This window comes from Amphibalanus amphitrite, unplaced genomic scaffold (assembly GCF_019059575.1).
Source record: "Amphibalanus amphitrite isolate SeventyFive unplaced genomic scaffold, NRLGWU_Aamphi_draft 000055F_arrow, whole genome shotgun sequence".
Classification (NCBI taxonomy): domain Eukaryota; kingdom Metazoa; phylum Arthropoda; class Thecostraca; order Balanomorpha; family Balanidae; genus Amphibalanus; species Amphibalanus amphitrite.
In genome coordinates this window covers 20,063-40,858 of record NW_024881551.1, presented here as the reverse complement: position 1 = coordinate 40,858, position 20,796 = coordinate 20,063, and the positions used below count along the sequence as shown (strand labels likewise).

At 48.5% G+C, this 20,796-nt stretch overlaps 2 protein-coding genes across 4 annotated transcripts; both read left to right on the top strand.

Moving 5' to 3' along the window:
* Positions 1 to 88: 88 nt before the first annotated feature.
* On the top strand, positions 89 to 10,824 carry LOC122378105 (zinc finger protein 184-like). Of its 2 annotated transcripts, none has more exons than XM_043358778.1 (9): positions 89 to 379; positions 1,808 to 1,923; positions 5,077 to 6,070; positions 6,268 to 7,647; positions 7,906 to 8,083; positions 8,483 to 8,643; positions 9,119 to 9,306; positions 9,638 to 9,745; positions 10,523 to 10,824. In XM_043358778.1, exons 2-9 carry the CDS (start codon positions 1,846 to 1,848, stop codon positions 10,616 to 10,618), a joined length of 3,183 nt encoding a protein of 1,060 aa, XP_043214713.1. In that variant the 5' UTR covers positions 89 to 379; positions 1,808 to 1,845; the 3' UTR covers positions 10,619 to 10,824. The 2 variants fall into 2 exon arrangements, with proteins under 2 accessions (XP_043214713.1, XP_043214714.1); XM_043358779.1 differs by lacking the exon at positions 89 to 379 and adding an exon at positions 940 to 1,261.
* A 473-nt stretch (positions 10,825 to 11,297) lies between these two features.
* LOC122378117 (coiled-coil domain-containing protein 169-like) lies at positions 11,298 to 16,624 on the top strand. 2 transcript variants are annotated; one of them, XM_043358793.1, is made up of 6 exons: positions 11,298 to 11,448; positions 11,843 to 11,943; positions 12,281 to 12,412; positions 13,230 to 13,375; positions 14,592 to 14,743; positions 15,619 to 16,624. In XM_043358793.1, exons 1-6 carry the CDS (start codon positions 11,375 to 11,377, stop codon positions 16,007 to 16,009), a joined length of 996 nt encoding a protein of 331 aa, XP_043214728.1. In that variant the 5' UTR covers positions 11,298 to 11,374; the 3' UTR covers positions 16,010 to 16,624. The 2 variants fall into 2 exon arrangements, with proteins under 2 accessions (XP_043214728.1, XP_043214729.1); XM_043358794.1 differs by having other exon boundaries at positions 11,299 to 11,448; positions 12,281 to 12,397.
* The last annotated feature ends 4,172 nt before the right edge of the window (positions 16,625 to 20,796 follow it).

Here is a 20,796-nt window from a genome sequence, read left to right as displayed (position 1 = left end):
ACCGCCTGTAACTGGACTATCAGTCCGCTCTGGTAACTCCAAGTCAATAAATTAGTAGCTCAAAATTGCGTTGAAAACGAAACAGCTGCGCAGGAGTTGAGAATTTAAATAGATGTTTTATCATAAATTATTAACTCGATAGTTGTTACAGAAAAAATACTTTTTCGCGAACAAAAATTACAAATGAATAAAAAAAGCTTTTAGTTATTTTGATTATCTTACAAAAAACATAATTAGCACTAAAATGAACAAGCATGTTTTGGCATAAACGACACCGCCGCCATCTTTCTGCGTCGGAAGCGTCGTTCTTTCGTCGGAGAATTGACGGCACGTGGGCGAGAGCTGCGTAGTTGTGTCCGATTCAGATTATTTCATGAGGGTGAGCTGAGTCATTATGACAAGATTTTGTGTATGAAATTGTTTTTCTCTGTCTCTCTTGAGTTCCTTTTTGCGGTTTTCCTAAAAAGGCAACGGAGACTGCGACGTTGCATTTAAAGGAAATAGTTCACTTTTAACATGGGGTTTGGAACTGGAATAGCAGTTTTGTTGCTTGCGCTGAGACTAGCACAAATCAGAAGCTTTTACGGCCCAACGATCACCCTAGACGAAGATATTCCATTTTTCGTTCCGAAAAGAGTGCCTTGCAGAGGAATGCGTGCCTTGCTGAGGAATGCAGTCACGTCATCGTCAGCCAATCAGAATGCTGCTTACAGCCGATGGGTTTGTCCTACGCAATATGATTGGTCAACGCGTAATAAGCTTCCGCGTCAAACATTATTTTATATAGAATATAGTTCTTCTTATACTAAAATATAGAAAATAATCCTTTTTACAAAAACGTTTTGTTTTATTTTCTGATCATTTTGAGCATAAAAAAACACAAATCCATAGCAAAATACCAATTTCAGGAAAGTGAACTATTTCCTTTAACTAAAATAATTTGTTTTACCACGTGTTTCGATTTGCACGTGGTCTGTATTTTTGAAGCGTTTACCATTAAGTTAATGCGTTTATTCCTGAATATTATTATTATTACCGTCGTATATTACCGTATATTATTAGCGTATATTACCGTCGTCGATTGGAGATGAACCATCAGTCATTTACGATTGGTGCAACCAAACCACAAACCATACAATTTGAATTAGAGGCTAACACTTATGCATGTGGGGACAGATGGGCATTGTCTCAGCCATATGGCTTCTATGTAATAGGGTACATCAACATTTTGACCTGGCTGTTGAGAGTGATACTTTGCATGGTAAGTCATTCTCAAGAGTTCGGCAATTTTCAACTGGCCCAGTTTGACAGAGGAGCTAATGTAATACTGATGCCGATCCGGAAGGATCAATGTCTAGCAGTTCAAAATAGACATCTGGAAAGTTGTATGTTATAAACAGTTTGCTATTGTAGTTCTTAGCTATTAAGAGATGATAAAATAATATCTTTTTTTCTCTGTTTTTGCAATTGACAAACTCCTTTTACCTAGGAATAGAAAAATTATGCAACCATCATGTGGTATTTACAGTGCAGTTTTGTACAATTTCCATGTGTTTCTGTGTCTGTACTCTAAATTTGTTATTTGATCATTTGTGATCTGCTTTACAAGTAATTTATTTTATGATATTTGCTTTGCTCATTTGTCTAGCCTGTTTGTCAGAATTGGGTATTGTATTAGGTACTTTGATCTAAATGCATGCTGTATTTTATTGATGTTAAGTAAAATGTTCATGCCTGCCTGTGTTGTCCTGGGCAATTATGGTCTATAATAAAATAAAATAATTGATTGAAGTTTTATGTTTTTCAGGTCCAAATGTATGATTTCAAGTGAACCCACTTTTCATCATGAAGGACTCAAAACTGGAAGGTGTTCTTCAGGTTTCAGAAGATGCTCCCATGGTTGTTACAACTGACAATGGGGAGGTGAGCAATTACTGATTTTCTGCATGCAGGCCAGATCTTTGCTATGAAAAGCCAGTTTAATGATATTTTCCAATAATGTGATGATCATGATCATGGTAATGATCATCATGATCATGGTAATGATCATCATGATCATTACCTCATGATCATGGTAATAATCATGATCATTACTTGACGATCGCCCAGAGATTTTCTATCGGCTACAGGTCAGGGCTATTCCCTGGTAATTTGTCCTTCTCCTCTCCCAAAATGCTGGAAAGTAGGTACGATCGACATTGATCGTGCGTCGTTCTAGCTCGATGAGCCGGGGCGCCGTCCGATGGCTCTGGACATGTTATTGCAGTTATTGTTATCACAGAAAAACTGTTTCTGAAAAATGGTGTTTTTGGCAGTTTTTGCCCCCTGCAGGCAAAACCGTTGACGTAAGGTCAAATCTGAGAGTTTCTCAGAAAGGGCGTTACTAGGGCTATCGAAAGCGCGTTTCTGCAGCTCTGTAGCTCTATTGGTTCCCGAGTAATGCGTTGGCTTCTTAGAAATTGTTGACATTCGACCTGATAATCGGCGTAATTTAGCCTTCAATGACCTCTGGGCCTCGTTTCATAAAAGGAATTACTTACGGCGTTCCGTCAATTATGCCAGATTTGGCGTATTTGATGCCAATTCGGTTTCATAAAGCCGGATACCGGAGTAATTCACGCCATCGAAAGTACGGAGCTTCGTTTACGGCAAATGCTCGATTCCGGACCAATTGATGCCATTTGGGTTTCACAAAACGACGTAATTAAGCCAAATATTTTTTCAAGCTCTTGATATCAGTGGTGTAAACTACGCACAAAAATGTTGCGTGATTTTGAATTAATGTGAAGATTCGAAGCTAATTTTTAATATATTTTATAATGTTGAGCCCGGTGAGGAAGAAAGAACAGCCAAAAGGAGAAAAAGAAACTGCAAATCCTCTGTACCAGTCGCTTTTTGTGGCCACTATCGGAATTTTGTTTATTCGCCGCGCCGCGCCACTTTCGTAGTTAGGCACTTCTGCTTATCTGGCTTTCTGCTGTTTTTAATATATTGTTTTAATAAAGGATGGTCATCAATATCAATTTTGTTTTTTCATAAATAATTTTTAAGATTTAAATTCAACATAATTGTTTTATAATTTCTCGTAAAAAATAAGTGTTGACATGAAATTGTAATTTGTAGGCCGCTTGATAAATTACGGTAACTACGCAAATGTGCTTAGTTACGGAGGTGTAAACAATTCCAGTTGTGGCTTTGTGAAACGGCTTTATTTGCGCTCCGTAGTTTGAAAGGGTGTGAACTACGGAAAGGTGTAAGTTACGGCAGAGCTTTATGAAACGAGGCCCTGGTGACCTGTCCTTTGACCTGACCAAAAAAGTTACCAGAGTGATGTCGTCATTATTTTTGGCGCTCTTTCGGACGCCGCCTTCCGCGTATCGCTACGCTTGGCCGAGGAGCCGAGTTAGAAAGGGGAAGTGTTCACAACACTCCCCCCCCCCCACCCCCACCCCAGCAGGGCGTGGAAATCCAGGACCCTCACTGGGGTGCGGGTTAACCTTCGCATGTGTGGGAGGGTGGTAGAGTCGGATGGACCTCCTCGGTTTTTCGCGAATAACTCGTGCAAAAGCGGACGATCGCGATGAAACTTTCAGTATCCTCGAGTTTATCAATTTTACACCTACTCAGAAAATTCCATGACCCTAACCCAAATGACCCTTGACCTGTGATGTGACCTATTTCTCGAGACCATGTTCGGCCGAAATCGCGATTCAGCGTATGTCAGCTCACATTATCCGCTCGTTGTCAGTCTTTTTGTGATTGTAAATGTCCAAACATGTGAAATGCTGCTCGTCCCTTGCATTACGTGTCAAGATCACGTGATGGTCAGGTCAAGGTCATTGACCTTTGATGACCTTCGATCACTTTTTCGAGTTTTGCATGTTTTCTTGGGTAATGTTTGGGGCTGATTTCGAATTTAGCACCCATTTGAACAAGTACGAAGTAATTTTAAGTGCCTTCGTAACATGTTACGCGCCGTCAGTGGTAAGTAGTCACCTACTAGTTGGATAGTAGTTTGATAGCCGGTATGACGCCTACTGGTTGACCTGACCTGACCCGACCTGGCCTAAATGCATGAAGACAACATCTGTTATCAAATTAACGTGGAATATATGATCAGCACCCCGAAAAACCCATAACCGCTCCACTTTTCAAAGTTCTAGCAGGTCCCGATTTTCCCGATTTTTGGGTCTTTGACCTGACCTGGAAGGTCAACCAATGACCTGGGACCTTAAAATTGGCTATCATCGGCCTCCTCTCGTCACGGGCAACACACTCGTTTTTTGCGCGAAGTTTTACTTTGATCGGGGACCGAACGGCAGGGGGTCCAACCGACCCCCCTCCCTACACGTTAGACGCTGGCAAACGCCGTACGCATGCAAGGCTTAAATTCATAATACTCTAAGAAGTCTCCCGATGTCACCAGAAGTCAGTGACCCTGACCTTTAGGTAACATTGACACCTTTCATAATGCATGACAGAAACATAATTTCACGTGTTGGCATGTTTCTTATCACCAAAAGTCTGGAAACACACGGATAATGTGCGCTGACCTACGCCGAATCGCGATTACGGCCATTGTTTTGGGAAACACGTCACAGTCTAAAGGTCATTTCAGTTAGGGTCATGGAATTTTCAAGGCATGTATACAATAATTAATGATAGAATGATAAAAATAAACTCGATGATACTGAAGGTTTCGTGGCGATCGGCCGCTTTGTTTGCGTGTTATTCGCGAAAAAGTAAGGGGATCACTCTGACCCCATCCCCCTATAAGAGTTGATTTTCAGACTTGCTGAGTGCATTCTTTTGTAGGCGGACACAGTCTCAACACTTGCAAATCCTGCAGTGTTGTTACACTCGGTAGTTCAGCATCCCACCAGCGTTTATAGACATCATTCAGTTGAACTAGGAATTAACCACGTCATCACTCCACCAAATCGCCGCAAAATAACAGCCGTAGGTGACGCAGTCTCAAACCTCAACAACCAGAATACCACCCTCCAGGGCATTCCCTGCTGTTCTGTCACTCTCCGCCCGCGCCGTCTGACGCCGCGCCGCCCCGCTGTGCCGCAGCTGCTCCTGCTGGCCGGGGACGGATCGGGCGCCGAGCTGGCCGGAGACGGTGCCGAGATCGTGGTGGTCGAGACGGACGACGGCCAGCAGCAGATCCAGCTGGTGACCGAGGACGGCGGACGCGTGCTGGCGCTGCCGCCCGAGCTGGCCAGCCGGCTCAAGGAGAGCCTCTCCGACCTGGTGACCGAGTCCAGCGGCCTGCAGCAGCTGACTGCCGGCGCAGAGGACCGGGGTGAGGAGGGGGAACCGGAGGAGGAGGATGAACAGTCGCAGGAAGAGGTGGAAGAAGAGATGGAGGAGGTGATAGAGGAAGCTGCCGAGGTGCCGGAGGAGGGTGTGGAAGTGGAGGACGGAGCGATCGAGCTGCCCGAGGGAGCAGTGGTGCTGTCTGACGGAGCTGTCGAGCTACCGGAGGGGGCCGTGGTGTTGCCGGAGGGAGCTGTGGTGTTGGAGGCTGGGGGCGTGGAAGTGGCTGAAGAAGGCGCTGAGCTGCCGGAGGGGGCTGTCGTGCTGTCCGATGGAACCGTGGAGCTCCCCGAAGGAGCTGTGGTTCTTGAGACGGCTGATGAGCTGCCAGAGGGCTCTGTGGAACTCCAAAGCGGAGAGGAAGGAGCCGATGGGCCGAATGAGCAGGAAGAGATCACATTGCCTGATAAGGTAGAGGAGGCTAGCTCTGGCGATGAAGGTGAAGCAAAAGAGACGGCAGTTGATGAAAACGGGTCAGCGTCTGCTGGAGAGGACACGGCAAATGATGAGCAAAGGGAAGATGATGGCAGTGGCAGAGATGTTGACTTTATGAAGGTGGAGGAACAGTCGGTGACCTCGGGCGATGAACACGTTGAGGAAGAGCATGTCAAAGAGGATGTTGGAGAGTTCCTCGGGGATCTTGGTTTCGCCGGGAGACCGAAGATGGAAGAATCGTCCATACACAGTGCGGAGGAGACAAATGATGCTGATCCTGAATGGACGGAGTCTACTGTCACCAGTGCATCAGGTAAGTTTTCATCTAGTTTATCACGTTTAATTACCCTTTTAGGTCATTAATGATTACGCTGAGGTAGAAACAAGTTGAAATTTTAGCTTTTGATTATATTGTCATTATTTTGAATAGCAATTTAAAATATTATTTTTATTTTGTGCTGTGTTTATTCGTAAACACTAGACATTTAAAGTTAATTTCGGTCTCGCCAGGTGCGCAGGTGACGATCCGTTTGCCGACGGTGGCGGTGCTGGATGCGGCGTCCACTGCGTCCAGCTGTGACGGTGACGCGGCACCCGAGCAGCCCGGTCCCTCGATCCGCCTCATCCGTTTGTCGGAGAATGGGCTCACTGAGGTGCCGGCGCAGACCCCCACCGCGGCGGAGAGGAGAGAGAGGTCGCGCGCCGAGGAGGAGGCCTGGGCGGTGCGCACACGGCGCCGCGCCTCGCGCGGCATTGCACGCGCCGTGGCCGCCGTCCGACGCGCCGAGGACAGTGACAGCTTCGAGAGCGAGGAGGAGGAAGAACCTCCGCCGCCGCCGCCCGTGGATAAAACGAAACGCGGCAGGGGCCGGCCGCGCAAGGCCGGCGGGTTCTCGTGTCAGCTGTGCCCGCGGCGGCTGCAGACTCAGCCGGAATTCTTCCAACACCTGCGCGATCACTATGAGAAGCCGGACGGCGAGGGGGCGGAGGGTGTATCTGCTGAAGGTGAAGGTGCTACTGAGGAGAGCTCAGAGCAGCTGGAACCGATCGCAGAGGAATCCGAGCACGATGGTGCCGGCGAGCGGCCCGCGGTCATAAACGTGGACATCATCGCGGCTGAGAGCGGCGCGTTTGAGTGTGACGATTGCGACATGATATTCTATTCCGAGGACGAGCTGGAGAAACACAAAAAGACGCATATCGAGGTTATGCCCACGCAACTGGAGGCGGACGAATCTGAGCTGATGGAACAGGGCGGCGAGGAGGGTGCCGTCTCGGCGGGCGAGGAGCACGCGGAACCCGTACCCGAGTCGACTCAGTCGGACGGCGATGGAAAATCGCCAGTTGTCGAGTTCGACCCGGCCGCCGCCGAGCAGTACGAAATGAAGAACCTGAAGAAGTGTAACAGCTGCCCTAAGGTATTCACCACGCTGGCATCACTGCGAAACCACCGGCTGCGCATGCACAACGATGGCGAGCCCGTGTCGGTCACCAACGCTGCCAAACACGAGTACGAGTGTGCGGAATGTCACGTGACCTACACGTCGTACAAAATTCACCTGCGTCACATGCGGCTTCACGAGGACAAGGCGGCGGGCCGGCTGTCGCACCGGTGCTCGACGTGTGGCGCCTCGTTCCTCACGGGTACGCTGTTGTCGCACCACGTGCAGAGGGAGCACCCGGAGCGGTGCCGGCGGCCAGCGGCCAGCAGACCGGCCGGCGTGCAGCCGCGGCCCAACGGCCGGCCGCCCGGCTCGGCCAACAAGGCGCGCCAGGCCGTCTATGACCAGATTCAGGAGACCGAGCACGGCACGTTCCGCTGCATGATCTGCTCAATCGAGAGGAAGAGCAAGAACCAGATGTTTTATCACATCAGCATGAAACACAAAGGTGAGTGCAGCCTTCTGCCAACTTGTTCAGTGGTCATAATGAAAAGTAAATTTAGGAATATAAATCATTTAACAGTTGAATTTTAGTTGTAGTGTTTCATGGAATTTTGCATATACATAACGTTCCGTGCTACATGTTTTCTTTTTTTCTTTTGGGCATTTTTTGCGGAGAACCTATTCCCCGAGACCCTTTTGACATTGTTGCCCCCGCGTAATGCGGTCTTTGTGTTCAATGTTTTTCGTTGTCACTGCTCTGCAGCGTTGGATGGCCACAAGTGTGAGACGTGTGGCAAGGCGTTCTTCACTGATACGGCACGCAGGGTGCACGAGCGGACTCACACCGGCGAGCGGCCGTACGGCTGCGATTTCTGCGCGCGCCGGTTCCGCCAGCAGGCAGATCTCAACGCGCATGTCATGTCGATACACACGCAGGAAAGGTCAGTGCTGCTGTGACACGTCAGATGCTCCAATCCATTCCATTCATCAGTCTGGATATTGTGGGCGCTGAGTCACGGCTGTGTGGCCTATGCGTCCGACCCGTTCAAGATCCCTGATTGCTGTTCATGTTATTACATGTCCATGCGACCGCAACTTAGTGTTACTCTCAACTTTTGTGTACATCTAATACATCTTAAGCATCAAACGTACTGTCAATCTGTGTGCCTGCACATTTTTCGGTTCCATTCATTCTTTTTTGATTGCTTGAAGCTGACCAGGAATTGGCTATTTTTTTCGTCGATCGATCATGAATGTTGTGTGCAGAGATATCGCGTCGCCTGATTTTATCCGTTTCTCCGTGTTCTCCGTTTTTGATGACAGTGTTGTGTACTTTCCAGGCCGTACCGATGCCGCTTCTGTAGCAAGTCGTTCTCCCGCAAGTACTCGCTGACGGTCCATATGCGCTGTCACACCAACGAGCGCAACTACAAGTGTCACATCTGCAACAAGGGCTTCCGGGCGTCCACCTATCTGACGGGTCACATGAAAATACACTCTGGTGAGCCCAGCGGCCGTGCGGCGTGCGGGAACCGGGTGGGCAGCAATACCAGAAGATGATAGAAGGGAGATGGGGATTACGGTTTACGAGTTAGATCCTAGCAGGGTGTGTTTGCGATGCGCGACTGCGATGGGTATGGGGTGTCTGTCGTGTATGGTAATAATGTATCGTGATAATCGTTGGAATCGCTATGAGTAACGCTGTTGCATATACCCAGGGCGTGTTGGCCATCAGGAAACCGATCTCACAAAGTACAACAGTAGCATTTTCCGTAGAGTACAACTGCAGGCAGCCATTTCTCACACCGACCTAGTCCACTGCCACCCTACCGAACTTGGATAACGGATTTTCAGCCCCCACCCCCACCCCTGACCTCCGAGTCGCTTGTGTAGCCTACCCCTCCCCGTACCCGCCAGTTTAGTCCACCCATCCCACACCGCCTGGTCTGACTGACGTCCTGTACCGCTCTCTGCAGGTGAAAGGTCGCATGCCTGCCCGATCTGCTACAAAACGTTCCGGATGCGTTCGGACATGAAGCGGCACATCTTCACGCACTCTCGGGAGCGGCCGCAGCCGCGCTCTCTTCGCTCGCTGAATGTGGAGATGGCTGGCAATGAGGAGGGCGGGGTGGTGCTGCTCGATCCCTCCCAGCTCTGCCTCCAGGTGAGGAGCTGCCACCAGGGGTTGAGTTTACAGGGGCCCTTGCGGTAGTAAAAAAGCAATTTGGTGTATACTTCTATGCGTACACAAAAGATATTGTGTAATCAATAGATTTAAGTGAGTAACTTTCATACCATCGCGATCTCGCGTTAATTACCTTTTATCGATGACAACGACGTATTTGCACTCGGGATTGACTGGCACCTTTATTACTGTTGTATCATACATCTCTTTCTTCCAGTACCCGTGCTGGTATTTGTTTTGGTGTCCCCTTTTATTAGTCGTTTCGGTGGTTGTTTGATGTCGCGTCTGACTATCCCCCGTTCCGGTGCAGCTGGTGTCTCAGGCGGATGGTGACGCGATGGTGATCACTGAGGGTAACCAGACGATGGTGCTGGACGGCTCGCAGACGGTTATTGACGAACGGACCGGGCAGCTCATGGTGAGTGAAATCTGCCAGTCTGCTGCGCAGACGTCAGGGGGCGCTGATCGAGGCGGGGGACGGGCGGGCAGGGTAGATGGAGGGCCGCGGCAGTTCGGCGCCGGAAATGGCGCCGAATGGAGTCCACTGAGCGACTGATGGGTGTCAAATAGTGTCCTCGGAGTGTTTCTAATGAATTTTAGTAGTTTGATGGTCCACGTCTAGGGAGGATTCGTTATTGATAGCCATGTGTCTGCGAAGTTTCGTCATTATCCTGAATTAAGTTCGTGACTAAGATTGCGTTTTAACGCCCTTGGCCTCGATTATCGCACGCTGGGGACCATCAGTCTCAGAACTGCAATCTTTGACACGTAAACCAGGTGCTTCGACAGACTACTCTTGTCAAACTTCAGACTTCACAGTGATCATAGCTGAATGTCGTGCCAGCGTAGCATCAGTGAATATTCGCCTTGATTGCTTGAAGCGCCCATCGGCCATCACCTGTTGCCCTTCAATCTAGTTCCGTCAAATTTGCTACTTTTTCTTTTCATTCCGAGTTCCTTTCTCATCGGTGCCCATCTTTAAATCTGCTTCGCCTATCTTGGCCAGCTGCTGCCTCGGTCCAGTGCTCCCCAGTCTGATTCGCCCCAGATAGTCCTAATAAACTCCTAGTGTCCTCCCCACCCCGGTCATGTGTGGCTGGCGAGACCCTGGGCCATATCCTCTGTCATTTTCTGATCGAACCCTCCATCCCCACCTCCCGCCCCTCTCTCTAATCGTCTCCCCGGCTCTCCCCAGGTCCCCGAGTCGGCCATCTCGGAGCTGGACGAGACGGCGATGGCCTCCATGTACCTGCTGGCCGACAGCCAGTCTGAAGCCATGGAGCTCACATAGCGCCTCCGGTAGCCCCGGCCCGGGTCCCGGCATCAGCTGCTAGTCCTTCACCGTCATCAATTGAGGCGACACGGCGCGGTGAGCCCTCCGCCGCCACTGCCGTCGCTACTGCCGCTGCTGCTGCTGCTGTTGTTGCTGTTGCTGCATGTTGAGCTGTTATTTATGAGGGACATATTTTTACGAATACATGATTATGGAATGCCAAAGCTGTTTTGTGTCACTGGGGCATGCTCATTGGGTGGGAGAAACTAATGATTGAAAAATACGGTCGTTTCACGCCAGCCACATAAAAGAAATAGACAGAGGCATCTGGATTATCAATGCTGATTGCTGTTCCAAGGTAATTACTGGCAATTCCTCATCACGAACACGCTCATTACACAGAAAATCACCGCTCGACTTCCACTAATCGAGCGAAAAACAGCCAAATTCGCCGTCCTTGTGTCCACGGTGTCTGTTGACCGACTGTGGTATTATCTCCCCCTAACCCTTCCGGGGGCCGTCTGGGCCGTCAGTCGCGGGTATAATGATCTGTCGGTGACCCTGATCAGCGGCACGGTCACGTCACGCTGGGCGTCATTGATTGACCCGGTCACGGAGGAGCGGTGCCGGCCGACACCGTTGCTAGGCAACCGGTGTCAACAGACTGCCGGGGTAGTACGGGACCGGGGCGGCAGAGCGCGCTCGGCCGTGGGACGGAGCGGTAGGCTGGGTCAGTGAGGAGGGACTGACCTGGTGGTACAGCAGACTGTCGCCATGTCCCGCCGGGAGGCTGACCTGGCAGAGTTTGAGAGGCTCACTGCCGACCTGGACAAAGAGCTGCAGTACTGGTGAGACAGCTGGGAGGGGGTAGGTCAGGGTCAGAGGTCGGTACTGAGGAGGGGGAGGGCGCGGGGTCAGGGTCAGAGGTCCTTACTGGAGGGCGGTAGTGGGGAATCGTCGAAATCAGGTGGTGGATATTCGTTGCACTTATTGAGGTAAATGGCCCAGGGTCAAGGGCGTTACGTAAATGTCGGTGTTTGCTGCCTTTGATGCATCGATAATGACATCAGCCATTATTTGATCATCAGCCATTCGACTCAATATTTCCTCGATACCTGTTGTCTTTTTTACGCCAATAAATTTTGTCGGTGGATTATGCTGTCGTATGTTCGTCCCCGCCAGTGACATCTACTTCCACTACCCTGCCACCAGCGTGTCTCACATGTTCTGCCCTACCTTCAGTGAGACGCTGGACTGGTCCAACGTCAGTCTGGAGGCCACGGTGGAATCGCTCAAAGACCAGCTGCACGCGCTGGAGCGGAACCAGCACCCCGCCGATGACGGTGAGCACCTCTGCTCCAGAGTCAAACAGAGTCAACAACCCGAGCCTCCAGAGTTACCAGATGAACCGATGACGTTTTGAACAGGAACGCCTGAGTTGTAAAGGGATTTATCTTCAGAACGAGAGAGTAAAGATATCGAGAAACGGCTGCTGAGTTCTACTGAATCAGCCTTACGTTAACGTTTAATTTAGACTGATGTTTGTTTAGCGGCCAAGTTTCCAATGTTCATGCATGAAAGATGATTTGCTCACCTTTTCTCCAATCTGAGGCACGCCTTCACTCATTCGTACTCTAACCAACCCACCTACCCCCCCCCCCCCCACCGTTTGCCTTTCAGACGCGCTGGAATGGAAGACCCGCTACGAGAGTCAGGTGGCGCTCAACGCTGACCTGGACCAGCAGAAACAGGCGTTGTCGCAGCAGCAAGCCTCCCTGCGCAACAACATCAAAGAAGGTCAACAGGGCGACGGTCGGTGACTCGGGGGGCGGGGCGTGACCCTTGTGTGACCCGCGTGGCCCGAGGGCATTACGCACGCACCGAGCCCCCACCCGGCTGGCGCCGCCGCTGGCGGGTCGGTCGCCGGTGGGATGTAGATTTTTGGAGCGGTCTCGAGCCGCCACAAACGGTAGGTGCGGTTTTTGACGCGCTCTTTGCGTGTTTTTGACCTTTGGAAGTGACCCGCACACATTTGACGACATTCACCAGGATAGTGCGAGGATGCGGGCTGCGGTTTTCTCACAACCTTGCATCAATGACCCTGATATGTACATAGCTCTTTGGTCACGCACAGAGGTATTGGCAGGCCTCTGATGGATGGTTGACCTTAATCCATTCGTAAGACTGTTTGCACAACCATACACTGATTACACATTTCGTGATACAGCGTTTGCTTTGCTGTGTAAGCATGACACCGTTTCCAGGAAGGCTCCTGGCAAAGGCATGCCATCATCACTTCATTGCATGACTGCTGAAAAAGACATGTTTTAAGACCTTGATTTCACGGTAACAACTTGCATTGTAGTGGAATCAGCTTTGATGTATTTTGATTATTTCTCGTCTAGTAATGAGTTGTTTCCTACACGTTCTGAGCTGCTGAATATGTCGCGTAATTTTCGTTGAATGGCAAACAAGCTTCGGGGTTCCAGCCGTGCGGTACTAGCAAACTTCAGTTCAGCTGATCCGCATTTAACAACCTGCCCCGAGCAATGCGTGCTTTGGAGCTTACCACGCATGCGACTGTGCGAAATCCTTGGCAGCGGCCCGCTGACTTCGGCCTCGTTTCCAGTGTACAAGATCGACATGATGTTTCCCGAGTACGAGAAGTATACGGAGACGGAGCTAATTAAGCTACTGAAGCAGCTGGAGAGGCAGAAGCAGGACCTGATCTCGCAGCTGAAGAACGTTCAGTACCAGACCGACAAGGAGTCCAAGGTCAGTGCCGGCCGCCGGGTACAGCAGATTCATATTCATAGACGGGTACGACAGAATCTTGGGTACGACCACCGCATCAGGTTCGGGGCATGGTGTGGTGGCACAAAAGCTTCGCCGATGATGACTTTTCGCATTAGCTAGAAAAATCGTGCTGACAATAGTCATTACGGAGCGAGCGAAGCGAGCGTAGTCTTTCCTTAGATTAACGGAAATTTCTGAGTATGAGCGGCCGGCCGGCCGGCCGGCCGGCCGGCCGTGGTCACGCTTTTGCGAGGCTTATATCTCAGCAACCACTTGACCGATTTACATGCGGTAATTTTTGTAGGGTAGCCTCATTCCTTCTACCAAGTATTGGACTATTCCCGATGTATGTGAGTGACCCCTTATGCACGTGCCACGTGCAAAACGAAGAGGTGTCACTTTTGTAATAGTTGCAATATCTCGGTAACTACTGGGCCGATTGCGCTGAAAGTTGGCATGTAGGTAGGCACCCACTAGGCAATGCATATCCATGTGCCAGAGTTGGGGTGCTGCTGCACGTGCGCACGTGCAGGGGTCGATTCCAGATCTCGAGAACGGCTGGACCGATTGCGCTCAAATTTGGTACACGGTTACGGAGCAGTTAGTGGGGTGCCGTGCACAAGTCAGTTGGGACCCATTTTGCACGTGCGCACGTGCAGGGTGCCGCTTCCAGATCTCGAGAACGGGTGGGCCGATTGTGCTTAAATTTGGCACATCGCTAGAGACCGGTTAGTAGGGTGCCGTGCACAAGTCAGTTGGAGGTACCCCCTCGCAATTTCGCACGTGCAAGGTCCACCCTCTCGCTCGCTCCGTTAGTCGCCCCAAAAGGCGTTATACTGGTGATAGTGCGATTGAATTAGTAATGGATGGACGAAAAGAACGAAAGATCGAACGAACGAATGAATGAACGATGTATCTTCACTTTTTGCAAAACATCACGCTCACCACGCCCTCAACAGACAGGCAACCATATTCGCCTCGTATCACTACAATGAACTGCAATTAATGCATGCCGTGTCCCCCAAAACCGAAAGTTTGGAGGCTTGCCGGACCCACCAAATTAGCTTACATACGTTGACCTGCTCAACCATTTCCTTTCTACCATCCAAGTAACTTATGAGACCGAATTATGTTGGTATATTCCTATCCCACGCCACACATATTTCACACGAGTTTAATTACCCTAACCCGACAGGATTTCCACCATTACGACGAGCTGCGTCGGACGTACCGGGCCGACATCGGTATCACCAACCGAGACCTGGAGCACCTGCGGAGCGTCCGCCGTCTGGTGGAGAAGGACGCGCCCGTCTCACCCATCACATCGCCGGGGACGCTGCGATGGAAGTGAGATACGGGACTGGGGTGGATGGTTGGTGGGGAAGCGGTGGGGTATGCTACGGGTGGGGACGCTAGTAGCTGGGAATGACAATTTGGGGGATGGAGGTGGAGCAGTCGACTTGGGTATCGTTTGACCGAGAGGGCCAGTAACGGCGGAACACCTGCAATTACGGGGGGGGGGGGGGAGCACTGCCGACTTTTGGTCCCATTCTTTCCATGCAACGCCCATAGCGCTAATGTTAAAATGCCAAAATCAAGGCGGGGCACGTTGCCCCCCCCCCCCGTTCCGACGCCTATGGAGAGGGCCTAACTACAACAAAGCAAAGAAGCAAACAAGGCTGTCAAGGGTCAACTGTCTTCTGGGGCCACAAGTCTGTGGTGTTAAGGCCTGGCTACACTATGCGTTTTCTGCGTGCGTTTTTTGCGGGGTTGCGTGTTTTGCATATTATCGTTCTAGAAAAAATTATAAGTAATATAAGTTATTTTACATTGGTTATATACAAAATTTAATATAGCTCTTATGTAAACTAAAATTTAAGGTAAAAAACATCACAAAAACGTAATATCGCTCTTTTTTCTAGAACGATATCACGCAAAACACGCAAACCCGCAAAAACGCACGCAGAAAACGCATAGTGTAGTCAGGCCTTTACACTTTATGAATCGTGTACGTGGCATTTTTAAGGTGGACCAGGCTGTTTCCATGGGGCTCAATCGGAAACAAACGGGGTACGCTGAATTTCAAACCGGTTAATGACGCACTATCACTGGTAAACGCAAGCTGATTAAACCAGGGTTTAATTATGGCCCACTGTTCCCAAAGAATGACTCACCACATGTCGCGGCACCCGAAAGCACTCACCACCCCGTTAATGTTCCAGCAACAAGGACGGCATTACGTCCAACCAGCGCATTCTGGACCCGAAGCGGGGCCCGGTGAACCGTACCGCGGGAGTGCGGTCGCTGCCCCGTGTCGAGGACCGCCCCGCCCGCGAGGGCCCGCCACGGCAGCAGGGAGGCTCGGCCAGCCAGAGTGACAGCCCGGCGGCCGAAAAACGCAGCGGCAGGGCCAGAAATCTGCCCAAAATGGAGACAACCGCCGCCTCAGAGAAAAAGGCGCCGCCCAAGGAGAAACCGAATGGGAGTAAACCGAACGGGAGTAAGCCGAGCGTGAGTAAGCCGAGTGGGAGTAAACCGAGTGGGAGTAAGCCGAGCGGGAGTAAGCCGAGTGGGAGTAAGCCTAGTGAGAGTAAACCGGCGGGGAAGAAATAAAGCCGGTTTGGGAGGACGGGGTGGGGCGGAACCGTGGTATCTGTAACCTTACCAATTGTGCAACAGAGAACGGTGTTTGATAGTTTTGGCAAATGAGAACGTTGATTGAATGATGTGAGTGAAAGATGCGTTGTTAATGCCTATCGAATCGAACTTTCTATGTGACCTGGTACTGCGTACCGGTACGGACGATAGCAATATTGTCACTCAGCGATAGCCGCTTTGAAGGTAGCTTTTTATCGATTTACTGTTGGACTGTAGCGTACAAACGCTCCATTGGAGCACGGAGGTCCGACCAAGATTCTTGTTCCGACGGCTATTCACGTAAACAAAACTCAATCGTCGACTGCATCGAATCTTCGATGAGCGGCTTGCAATCGAGCGTATGTCGTATGTGTATGTGTCCGTATTCGTAAACAGGTGCAATGCTATAGTGTCTTGCGAGTTAATCAAATAGAAGAATACATGCGTGATTATTTTGATTTTGGGAAATACATCGTCATAGTAACGGGTTGGCGGGCTGGCGGAAGGATAAGTTGATTATCGATGACAGATTGGAGAATGATGTAAATAATAAACCAATGTCACAGTGATCAAGACTGTTGAAGCCGAAAGCTTCGTGTGTTTTGAATATATTTGATTTGTAGAACTGGTTATTTACATTACATCAATATCCATAAAAATGTGGAGAACGAAACAATTAACAAAGTAAACATGTCGGTTCTTCCACCTTTTCACGAAAGGTGGTCGATAAATACCTACATGTAAATGCAGTAGAATGAGAAGTCCGAGTCAGAGAGCCCTGAAGCTACCGTCTAACCGGCCAGGGACCAGGTACTTACCTAACTTCCCCAGGCCCCAGCAACCACCAGGCGGAGTCGACCCAACTCGTTTTTTTCTGATCGTCACAACGGATATCGTGATAATTACGGTATGCGTTGCGTAATTACGACGCATTTATGCTACATTATACTGCTGTGGTATCCGGATAATTAAAAAGGGTTATATGCTCTATCAGCAGCGGCGGAACACCGGCGGCCCAGGGGGGGGGGGGGGGGGCGCTGCCGACTTTTGGTCCCATTCTTTCCATGCAACGCCCTTAAAAATAAATGCCAAAATCAAAGAAGGGCACGGTGCCCCGGTGCCCTCCCCGTTCCGCCGCCTATGTTTATTGTTTACGAGCGCGTCGGGACACGCTGTGTAGACACACATTTTCTTATAACACCCGTCCCGCCGTATCAGTTGTCATAGAGTCGTAGAGTCGTGGGTGTGACAATTCACGAAAAGCGGAAATAGTTGAGGCAAGATTGGCGTAAAGCCTTGACCCTAGTCGACACGCCCAGGCCAGTATTTGGCCCGTGGCCGATCATTGGGCATCTTTATTTACCGTACGAATACGGATGGCCCGGTTACCCTCGGGCGCTGGTCACGTGACTGTTTCGGCGGGCGACTGGACGGTCCGGTCCGGAACATTTACCACTGAAAAAAGTGGACCTCGCGTTCTGGATCGCCCATTGGCTGAGAGTCATGTTACGTCACGAGTTCCTCTCATGCTAAGCACCTGTGCCCTCAACAGGGGAAAGAGAACACCACTTTTGCAGAAATTTTGAGCAAATATTTTTGTTTTACCTTCCATAAAATAAAAATAGATTTCAGCTCTTTCGATCTGATTGCATGAAATGCTTATAATGCCACTATTTATGTCTATTTCACGGTTGTACCCCCTTTGACGTCACTTATGTAATTGCCCTACGTTACATTGAAAACAGTGTTCCTGATTTCAAGACAATTCTTGCGCAGATTAACGGAGTCGCCGCCGTGTGGTACAACTGGCGGATAAATTTATTGACAATTGCCTTTTTTTGCATTTGAGTTGGAGTGTTAGTTGTCTTTTCTGTATGTAACTCAAAACAAAGTGTATCCTTATTAACTGTATGTCTTTATACGGTCCTTATTATGTTTAAAGTACCTCGCCATCGCCAGGCAGCATTTAGCAAGCAAAATGAAATCAAATTATGTTTAAATGCAATATCGTTTTCCATACATGTCCCAGGTCAAGGTGTTGTTACTTGTTAGGCTATGGCCCTTAGATTAGATTTGGTATGCCTATTGGGCGTATAAGGTCCAGTTGTGCTTGATATCTAGTAATTTGAAAATCAATTTATAATGTGTATAAAGTCAAGTGAGCATGCCTCTTGTCTTAACGCTTTCAGTTTGGGAAACTTCGAGGTGCAAATCCAAATATTGATAGAACAATTTGGAGTGGGCGGGGCCATGCCCATAAAAGGAAAAATGGATGGGATTTCGTGCATCCTATCTTTCAAATGAAAAAAAAGACATAAGGAAGTTGTGATACGACACATGGCCTGCACTCACTCAGCGCACAATTAACTGGCAGTCCTAACGATGAACGTTGCGAGTCAGGGTCAACTGGCATTTGGAGGCAATTGCTGATCGTGATCAAAACAGACCCATGCTGCAAAGTATGGCTTGCATGTCGACGAGGCGCACCTGCCAAAGTTCAAAATTCGCACCAACCCTTCAAACAGAGCCAGAAATCCAGGTTCAGGTTCAGGTTCAGGTTATGAGCTAGGAGTAGACAATGTCTGTTTGGTGCTCATCTGCACCAAAATAGGCTGAGATTAAAAGAAAAAAATCCGCACTTAACCCAAAAATGACTGACTGCTGCACACTCATTTAGACCCGAGAGCGCATTGAATTACATGGAAAAGCTCCAGCAATGTTTTTCAATTGTCCTCATCTATCTCGTCTGGTCTGTCATGTCCATCACCGAGCCAAATCCGCACTGTGATACACTAAATCCGCACCAGCCGAACAAGCCCGCACTGTCGAGATCTCGTCTAAATTGGCAATTGCCATGCTTTGAAGACTGGAAACAGACACTTACTTACTTACTTACTTACGTGACACGCCAGCAAAAGTGAGTAATTTAGGGATGTTAAATTGTTATTATTTGTATTACTTTACCTATTGTCAATTATGACAAAATTATTATTCAAAAGTTGCTGTTTTGTATTTATCGTGTTAAAATTTAATGTTAAAACAATTTTCTTTAATAGCGCCAATCTATTTATGGAATGGCCAGCTGATTGCCTACCAAAGCAGACGACCAGAACCTGCAGAAAAAAATCATTTTTTGATCGACATATTCAAGGGAATTCCCTGGCTTTTGTCAAGTATTCACTCTTAACTCTCATTCTTAATGGTAAATGGAAGCTTTTTCCTCCAGTGGGTGGACCCAATGCCGCAAGTATTGTCCTGTTACCCCGAACGTACCCCGTCATAGCGATAAGCGAGGGCTGCATTTACGCCCATATATGGTCATACAAAATCCTTTATTGATCGATCCATATTTGGATTTCTGCCTCATAAGTTTCCCCAACTGCTTTGAAGTCCACAGAAACAGCTATCTTGACACACACACCATGATCATATACTACCCTGATAGAAATGCAAACACTACACATTGAACTCTTAAAATATCCTAGAACTTCAAGTGGGTGACGTGACCATTCTGTCTAAGCAAACAAACTCTGACTAACAGTGTCACTCTGTCAAAATGTCGCCTAATGAGATCAAGATCCCTGCAGCTATGGACATTCATTCTTGGGCTAGCAATCAGCAATGCTTGTAAATTTTTATCATCAGGTGTGGCTGTGTCGCATAAACAGACTTGATTGCCAGTTACATGGCTTTATCACAATAAAAGTAAGTTTGACACAAACAGAGGGCCTGGAAATAAACAAGTACCTAATGTACATACATAATGCTAGCTAGTCACATTCATGATGTCATGACCAAAACAATGGACAACCTGTGCAGGTCTAGTATTTCACAGGTAAATAAGTAGGGTACAAGACTAAGAAGGCACCACTTCACAATGCTGTTAACTGTTGCGGATCAACATCTTGCATTTGAAATAGGCATGAATTTATGGCCTTTTTGTGTTGATATGCTTACTATGTTTCGGTTTTGTTCTTTTTCAGGCTGTTGTTAGTTGTTGCTACAAATATGCCAAAGATATGTGCCATAGGGTTATGTCCGAATCTACAAGGCAAGAAAAGTGAGATATCATTTCATAAATTTCCAAAAGACAAAAGGTTGAAATCACTCTGGAAGCAAAAATGTTCTCGCAAAGACTCGTACTTGAACCCAGACACAGCTGTAGTATGTTCTGAGCATTTCAATCCTGAAGACTTTCAGAATAGCTTTAGGGCACAGTTCATGCCAGGGAAGTTTAATAAGGTACTGAAGAAGGATGCGGTGCCAAGTTTGAAGCTGCCTGCCAACTATTCACAGTAAGTACCTACCCACCTTCAATCCACATAAGTGGCTCAGTGGCTCACAAAGTGTCCTGAAGTGTATTTTTAGTATTCTAGTAATGATCATTAACATTGTCAACAACCTAATATGTTGCCTGCTGTAGGACATAAGGATAGAAATGTTCTGGAAATGAACATGAGCAACATTTAGCATTCACGTGAAAGTGGTATACAGCACATTTTTTTTCTAAACATTATGACATTTCAGTTTTTAATCATGTTGCTTTTTCCTCAGGTTAAACGCCGATACACATGGCTCCATCCGAATAGAAATGGCGATAAAATGAGCAGATGTCCAGTGTTGAATATTGAGCACCTTATTTTCCATGAATCAAACACAAACCTGCCTTTTTCTACCTACACTACCTTGTTGCGAGCGAACGTGAAACAAAGCGAGTTCTCGCTGTATAACTGGAAAAATGTAATATAAAATATAAAATATAA

What these genes read in the sequence shown, in the direction of transcription:
- LOC122378105 (XM_043358778.1), top strand. Translation starts at nt 1,846, where the DNA reads ATGAAGGACTCAAAACTGGAAGGTGTTCTTCAGGTTTCAGAAGATGCT. An exon ending in CATCAGCATGAAACACAAAG is followed by an intron (nt 7,648 to 7,905) that starts GTGAGTGCAGCC and finishes ACTGCTCTGCAG; the next exon opens with CGTTGGATGGCCACAAGTGT. An exon ending in TCACATGAAAATACACTCTG is followed by an intron (nt 8,644 to 9,118) that starts GTGAGCCCAGCG and finishes CGCTCTCTGCAG; the next exon opens with GTGAAAGGTCGCATGCCTGC.
- LOC122378117 (XM_043358793.1), top strand. Translation starts at nt 11,375, where the DNA reads ATGTCCCGCCGGGAGGCTGACCTGGCAGAGTTTGAGAGGCTCACTGCC. An exon ending in AGAAGGTCAACAGGGCGACG is followed by an intron (nt 12,413 to 13,229) that starts GTCGGTGACTCG and finishes CCTCGTTTCCAG; the next exon opens with TGTACAAGATCGACATGATG. An exon ending in CCGGGGACGCTGCGATGGAA is followed by an intron (nt 14,744 to 15,618) that starts GTGAGATACGGG and finishes TTAATGTTCCAG; the next exon opens with CAACAAGGACGGCATTACGT.